This window comes from Trypanosoma theileri (assembly GCF_002087225.1).
Source record: "Trypanosoma theileri isolate Edinburgh chromosome Unknown TM35_Tth_15_V1, whole genome shotgun sequence".
Taxonomy (NCBI): Eukaryota; Euglenozoa; class Kinetoplastea; order Trypanosomatida; family Trypanosomatidae; genus Trypanosoma; species Trypanosoma theileri.
In genome coordinates, this window is record NW_021639857.1 from 277,223 (window position 1) to 285,745 (window position 8,523).

The following is an 8,523-nucleotide window of genomic DNA, read 5'->3' on the forward strand; positions in this document are numbered from 1 at the left end:
ATATATATATATATATAATAAAGGGAACAGAATCTGGGTATATAGTTTACCTGTGAGTATAACGGCTGTTGTAGTGTATTTGAATGCCTTCTTCCAACAATTCCTCTTTGAATGCCGCTTCCCGGGATGAGGAGGAGGAGCGAGAACCTTTCTTTCGCAGTATATCAGAAAGAGAAAACGCACCTGTGCATGTACGCTTTAGTATAAGAGAAACATTACGAAGACTTTTATATTCGTATAAATTACGATCCAAATTGAGTATTGCCCTTTTTATCGCATATCATCTATTTCATATTGGAGTCATTATTATTATTCTATTCTCTCCACTCACAATTCGATCACTCTTATTTCAAACTGTAGATGATCTGGAGATGCCGCTTACTAAATATGATCCAAGTGGAACACGGGTAGCCAGTATCTGGGAAGTAGATTCCACTCACTTTACATGGGGAAGTTCAAATCATAATAATCCATTATTGCATCTTGACTATAAAAATAAAAAAATAATGAATGAACATAGTGGAGAATCTTTTTTCACATGGGAAGCATCTCCTTTTTCCCTATTGATGTATTATTATCTTTATATATTGGCATCTCTTTTCATTCTAGTTATGATTACAGGAGGTAGAATCACGGGTCATTTTGCCTTATTACAACTTATATGCGGTGGAATGGAATTGGTGTGGTTTATTTTACATGAACCCCCTTCTTTTGCAGTATTTTTCTGGCTTTCTCATATTTCTTCTTTACTTCCTTATCCATATGTACCTTTTATAAAAATACATACCAATGGAGAAGTTACCTATCATGTATTTAATTGGACAGCAGTATCTAGTAATACATCCTTATCTACTTCACAACTACAGTTACGAGAAGAAATATATATGATTCCATACAATAATACATTGGAAACTATTGTCTTTTACACAACTACTATTTTTCTGTTTATTCTCGTCTGTTGTCTGACGGTGAGTTTTCAACGAGTGTTGGATGCTCTTCTCGGTATACAGCAACTTGGTGTCCCTGATGGCTATAGACGATGTCCACTTTGTGGAGAGGAGTGGGAAATTGCTCTTGAATCAGCAGGAAAAAGTAAAAAGAGAAATAATACTATTGGTAATGATAATACTAATAATACTAATAATAATAATAATAATAATGAGGATGATAATGATGAGGAAGAAGAGGAAGAGGAAGAGTATGAACTTAATGCTACTACGACTATGGGTCTTCCAAATATGACTATAGCCTTTCCAGCCTCACATCGACACTTTTCACAACACCGTTGTCGAAAATTATTTCATGATAAAAATGGTAGTGATGGTTTTCTTGATTCTACAGGTTGGGGAAGTTCTTCCATGTTGGACCCACTTGCACTAGATCATGATAGTAGTGATGATCATGGGGATAATAATAATAATAACGATGATGATGATGATGATGATGATAATAACAATATGGGGAATAAGAAAAATAACAGTAAGAGGGTAAAAGCTTTAAGGTTTAAAATCAATCGTAGTCTTGCTTTCCCACTTTCGTATGGAACTATGAACACGACTACGCAACCTGTTGGAGAACGCGTATTGTATGATCCCTTTACGGATAAACAAGATGAATTTCGTCCTGGAAATGTTTTTCCTTCTCTTGAAGATGCTGGATGGATGGATCGGGTAACATATAGTTGGCTTAATCCATTAATGAGTTTTAGTGTAATTAATAGAGATGTTCTTAGACATGAACGTTTTCTTCCCTCTTTACCTGAAGATTTCACCTCTTTACAGAATATTGCTACACCAGCATGGCAGTTGTGGGTAAATCGTGGACAATGGTATGGAAAAAAAAAGAAGGAAAATAATAATAATAATACTAATACTAATAATAATAGTATTAATAATAATAATAATAATAATGGCAATGGTAGTGTAGATTCTATTGAGTTTGGTACACACAATAGTAATAATAATAATAATAATAATAGTAATAATAATAATAATAATGATGATGATGATGACAGTTCAGATGATAAGACATTTGCAGCGACAAATCAACCTCGTGTATTAACAAGTGCAAAGTTAAGACCCAAACGACCTAAACGTAGTTTCTTGGAAAATACAGTGCGTTTCTTCGCTACTCCAGTATATTGGTTATTGGGTAAAACATTTATGTGTTTTTTTGTTGGCTGCGGAGAAGATGAAATACAGGTGAACAAGGATGAGGAAATTGAGAAGTTACGAAAAAAACAAGACAAGAGTGATAATAATAATAATAATGATGATAATGATAATGATAATGATAATGCTATGAGTAGTACCGTTACAAGTGATGAGACTTCCATATCAGAGAAAATGGAAAAGAAAGTCAAGTTCAATAGGAAATCTACAGATGTTGGACTCTTTACAGTTTTTCTAGATCATCGATGTGGTCGTCGTTTTGTATATTCATGTGTTCCATTACGTATTCTTTCAGACTTGTTAAGTCTTTCAATGCCTATTATTATCTATTATCTTGTTACCATCATGGAAGGAAAAGATACCGTAGATGTGGGAAATGCACTTCACATATGTGGAGTTCTCTTCCTTGTCCTGTTAACTCGAGCTGTATTACAGCAAGAGTATATGAGTCAATTATATCTTTCCTCATTAGAAGCCGGTACAGCTATTAAATCACTTATATTAGAAAAAACATTAGCCTTACCTTTAGCACAACGTACTTTTACAGAAGCTGAAGTTATTCATCTCGTTACTGTAGATGCCCCACGTTGTAGTCAAACGTTACTTCAATTACATCAATATTGGAGATGTCCATGTTTCGCTATAGCTTCTCTTTATGTTTTACATATATATGTAGGAACTATTTCCACGCTGGCTGCTTTACTTGTTATGCTTCTTTCTATTCCATTACAACGTATAGCGGGAAGATATGTACATACTGCACAAGAACAACGTACATCTCGTACTGTAGATCGTGTGGAACTTGTGGGTGAGGCGGTTACATCTATGCGGCAAGTAAAGGCGATGGGTGTAGAGAATGTCTATTTACATCGTATTCACATGGCACGACAACAGGAAACAGAAGGGGAAATTACAGTGGTTCAGGCATTAGCAAGAGCAGCATGTATGACGGAAGTCTTTGGAATATTACTTTCTTCTGTTTGTTATGCTGTTTATCATTTCACTGGTGGTCCACTCACTGTACGAGTGGTGATTCCAGCACTGGTGGCTTTAAATCTTCTTCGCAGTGCGGTGAGTGAGTGGTCTGCCGTGATGACAACAGTCCCAGGTGGATACACATCCTTCCGTCGTATTGAATCTTATTTACAACAAACCCCCGATGAGTTTATTGGCACTTGGGTGGATTTAACAGCCGAGTGGTCGCAAAATCGCGGAACGGTAATTTGTCAAGGATCCTCCTTCACTTGGCAAGCCGATCACACACAGGAAGTGCCCAGACCGATATTGCGGGATGTACATATGCATATACGCCCTGGTGAACTGGTAGTACTACAGGGACCACTGGGTGCTGGGAAGAGTACATTGTTGTTGGCCATACTGGGTGAAGTCAATCGCTGCGGTGTGGGACTCTCCACTACTACTGCTGCGGCTTCTGCAATTAATATAACAACAACAGAAGTACCCGTTATGATTAATACAACTGGGCCAGTAGATGAAACCGCAAGTGTACATTCCGATGCGGGATCGGCAAATGTTTCTATTACATCTTCTACAAATACACGTATTCGATGTGTTCGCTTTGATGGGACACAATCTTCTTCAGATGGTTTTTATGTCTTTGGACGGGCTGTGTATTGTCCAGAAACTCCATGGTTGCAGAATGATACCATACGAGCCAATATTGTGGCAGATGATACTTATAATCCACGTTGGTATCAAACCGTCATTAAAGCCTGTGCTCTTCAGGAAGATTTTGATGCTCTTGAGAAGGGAGATGACTCTGTAGTAAGTGATAAAGGAGTACAACTCTCAACCGGACAAAGAGTACGAGTGGCATTAGCACGGGCTTTATATGCACGGGCAGATGTATATGTATTGGATAATGTACTTTCCTCTTTAGATGCTCCTTTACAATCTCATATTATTAAACGGGTATTTCATGGTCTTTTACGTAATCGTACTGTTATCCTTGCAACCCTTGTTGGACTTTCTGAATTAAAACCGGATAGATTGTTTACAGTATATAAGGATGGAATTGTTGTAGAAGTGGAATCACCAAAAACGGAAAATCCAAATCAGAAATCCAAACCAAATAAAAAAATTGCAAATCTCTATGCTGCAGAACGTGAAGAACCAGAAGTGATTCATTCATCCGATGATGATGATAGTGATAGTGATACCGATAGTGATAGTGATGGAGATTACAATAATGATTTTGGTACTAATAATGATCGTAAGAAAGTCCATGCTTTAGGGTTTAATCGTCTCACTCATAGTAGGACGCAATTACATCGTTTTATATCACTCATGGGACCAAGTTTAATATGGTTAATGCTTAGTAATATTACACAACACGTATTACAAGTTGGTAGAGATGTCTGGCTAAGTCTTTGGATTTCCACAAGACCAACAAGTCCTACAGTATTTTTGCTTCTCTACTTTCTTGTAGGAGCGGCGGCAGCATTATGTACTATTCCACGAATACGTATGTTTTTCTACGCCGTACGTAAATCTATTAATCATATTCATTTTGTAGCTATTGAACGTATGTTTCGTGCCCCAGTATCCTACTTTGATGTAAACACAGGTAGTAGTATAACGACTATATTTAGTCGTGATCAAGAAACTGCAGATCACAGTGTAGGTGAATCATTAGATGCTATTACCACAGGATTACTACAAATGATGGCTATTGCCTTTTTTAATGCGGTGGTAAATCCATGGTTTATTCTTATCATTCCTCTTACTGTATTTCTTTTCTATCATGTTATTGAACGTTACTTGGCTGTGGCAAGACAATTACGTCGTTTAGAGAATAAATCCGTTCGAGGTCCTGTAACGATATTATGGGAAGTCCTTGAAGGAACGCCAGTAATTCGATGTGTGGGATTGAGAGATACCATACGTGAGGAGTACTGCAAGGCAATGGATGTTGCCAACACTGCTAGTATTATTAGTCACATGACGAATTGCTGGGTAAGTTTAAGATTAGAGTTTATTACTGTAATGATGACAACTACAGCTGCACTGCTTGGGGCTTTATTCGCTTCTTATATAATGACTCCCGCCTTTGCTGGAGTGGCGGTGGTGTGTTGTTTGCAGACCTCACAAACACTATCGAGACTCTGTCGGAGTATTGGGGACTTTCAACTGCAGTTTGTGAGTGTGGAACAGTTGTTTGCACTGCAGAAGGCACCAGAGGAACCTCTTGTCATTCCAATTACTACTACAAGTACTACTACGATGATAATAAAAGAAGAAGAAGAAAATAAGAATAATGATAATAACGATAACAAGGAGAAGGATGGAATTCATAAAGTGGAAATCCATGTATCTATGGAAACAAGCGATACGGTTCAACAACAACAACCAAAAGAAGAAGAACAACAACATAAACATCCATCTGTTCACATTGAAGAGGATAAGAAAATAGTAAAAAAGAAGAAAAAGAGGGAAGAAAAAGAAAATGTAAAACAAGAAACAGAAAACATCTCATCATCACCGTTATTGGAACTTGTAAATATCTCTGCAAAGTACCGTGAGTCCTTACCATATGCTATGCATCATGTGAATTTAAGAATATATCCAAAAGAGCGTATTGGTATTATTGGACGCTCTGGGGATGGAAAGTCCACACTATTTAATATACTCCTGCGGCTTGTGGATGTGTTGGAGGGGGATGAAATTCAATTGTGTGGAAATGACACTCGATCTATTCCATATCCCGCACTGCGACGCCGGTTTATGTTAGTGCTGCAAGATCCTCTCATTGTAAGAGGCACGTGGCGGAGTAATCTCCTCCTAGGCTCAACAACAACAACAACAACAACAAACACTATTAGCACTATTAACACTATCTCAACAGCTTCTCCTTTCATCATACCAACAGGAGAAGAAAGAGAAGTAGAAGATATAAATAGACATGATTTCTCAGATGCGGCACTGTGGGCTGCACTGCGTAGGGTCAATCTAGACACACTCGCCGCCCAACACGGTGGACTAGACGCCCCACTGCACCAACCACCATCATCCGCACAATATCAACAACAACAACAACATTATCATTATCATTATCATTATCACTGCGGAAATGTACGGCTTTCAGCGGGTCAACGACAATTATTATGGCTTGCCCGTGCAGTCCTACATCAACCGGAGATTTTATTGCTTGATGAACTGCAATTGGCAGCTGCAGCGGCGGAGGTGGAGTCTGTTGTGCAGCGTGTGCTTACGGAGGATTTGCGGGACTGCACAGTGTTGTTGATTGCCCATCAGGTGCAGACAATAGAGGCGTTGTGTACACGAGTGGCTGTGGTAGATAAAGGGAGTGTCTCGCAGGTGCTGGAGGTGCGGCCGCAGGCAGCGCAATGGACAGCAATGAAGAAGAGACTGGAACGTTTGGTGGAGTGATATATATATATATATATACAGAGAGAGAGAAGCAATTTATTTATATATATATATGGTTAGGGAATAAAGAAATAATGAGAAAGCAAAGAAGAAGAAGATGGGAAAAGGAAACAGGAGAGTGAGAGAGAGAAAAAGAGAAAAGTAAATATTGTATTTTTCTTTTTCTTTTTTTATTGGAGTAGTGGTGAAGATGGGGAAGAGGGTTAAATCTTTTTGATTTTTTATTTTTCTTTAGTGGTCTTCCTGTATTTTTCCTTCTTGTTTTTCTTGCATTCCATGAATAAATGTTATGTGAAGAAAGCAATTTTTATTTCTATTTTTATTTTTCCTTTCCCCATATATGAACCCACTCCCAATTCTTCAATTCTCCAATACTTCTGTTGTGGATCCTCTTCTTCTTGTTATTACTACTGTGATTATTACTATTACTAATATTACTACTACAACTACAACTACTACTACCAATATTATTATTATTATTATTATTATTATTAATTATTAATTATTATTAATAGCAGTACCATTCTTTATTGGATAAGGACTGTATGATGTATTTCTTCTTATTCCCCCTTCCCCATTCTCTCTCTCTCTCACTCTTTCTATTTCTTTTTATTACTTCTTCTGTAGCGATTGGAAGAATGTGGAGATCACTACTCCAACAACAACAACAACATCATCAGCATCGTCTACTACTATTCCAATCCACATGCTCTTCATCTCATTCCATTTACATGCGGGGAACTGCGGTGTGTTGGCCCCTCCTCTGCACAGTGCGGGGTATTTCAGAGGGATGGTGTTATGAACACGTGGATCCCACAACTGGACGAACCCCATTAGATGAATTGTATGAAAAACAACAAGAACGCATTCAAGCCGTGTTTGAAAACCCACTTCCACCTATGCCACGTGATGGAAATATCAATCCAGACTTTCTTGTGGGTTTCGCCCATTATCAATATCGATTACGGGATCAATACCGTGCGGTGTTAGCAAGGGCACTGAATGTACCATTATCATCTCTACAACTCTCCGTAGCGTGGAGTGGTCGCTTTGATGTGACTCGATTTAATCGTGTGCGGAAGGTGTGTGGAGTGTGTATCACAACAAACCCTACATCCTCTATTCCACAAGGAAACGAAACAGAAAGAGAAAAGAAGGAAAAAGAGAAAAAAGAAGAACTACAAGAACGTATTAAACGAGTAGTTCATGCTATTAATGAACGAGAGTCCGAGACTTTATTGGCATTACATCTTGTGCAGGCATCAGAGGCCATTCCAGAGGTGGAGTTTGCAGCCGCGGAACGTGAAAATGTGGCTGCAGAGCGTATATATAAATGGATGCGGGAATCTATTTTAAAACCGCATATTGTAGTGGTATTGTATGGACCCAATAATTTCAATTCCAATCTCAATCTCAACAACAATAACAACAATCTTAATAAAAATAAGAAGATGAGTGAAGAGATGGAACGACAACGGAGGTTTATTGAAGAAAAGTGGATGAAAGCTTTTTTTCATCGTCGCATTATTCCTCGTATCTTGTCGTTTGCAGATCTCACCAAACTCCTTCACACGGCGGTAGAGAAGGGCGAAGTAGCGGGTATCACCATTCAGAAAGAAGTAAAAGAAGAAAAAGAAAAAAAAGAAGAGAAAGATAAGAAAACTTTAGAAAGAGATGAGATGCGAATAGAAGTGCCCCCGTTGACTGACACGGCGGTGTGGGAGAAATTACTTCGCAAGGCGGTATTCCGCCGTCATGAGGATCGCGCGGTATTTCCTGTTCTCTACGTGCACGGGGAGTGTGCGGGTGGGGCGGAGGAGATGCGGTATTTACTGCAGAATACACCGGCGCTGGATGCACTTCTCTTACATCCCAACGATGTGGCTTTTAAAAAGAAATTCATGAGTCGTCTTCGGGCCTCACACTCGCGATTGCGAATGTC

General features: G+C 38.6%; 2 protein-coding genes across 2 annotated transcripts; both read left to right on the forward strand.

The window, feature by feature from the left end:
* Positions 1 to 83: 83 nt before the first annotated feature.
* On the forward strand, positions 84 to 6,581 carry TM35_000152050 (multidrug resistance protein; the record flags this gene model as incomplete). Its single annotated transcript, XM_029025857.1, has 1 exon — positions 84 to 6,581. One exon carries the CDS (start codon positions 84 to 86, stop codon positions 6,579 to 6,581), a length of 6,498 nt encoding a protein of 2,165 aa, XP_028882840.1.
* A 638-nt stretch (positions 6,582 to 7,219) lies between these two features.
* TM35_000152060 (uncharacterized protein) lies at positions 7,220 to 8,521 on the forward strand (the record flags this gene model as incomplete). The annotated part of the gene is made up of 1 exon (XM_029025858.1): positions 7,220 to 8,521. A coding segment is annotated over one exon (1,302 nt), but the record flags the coding sequence as incomplete, so codon positions are not given.
* Between the last annotated feature and the right edge of the window lie 2 nt (positions 8,522 to 8,523).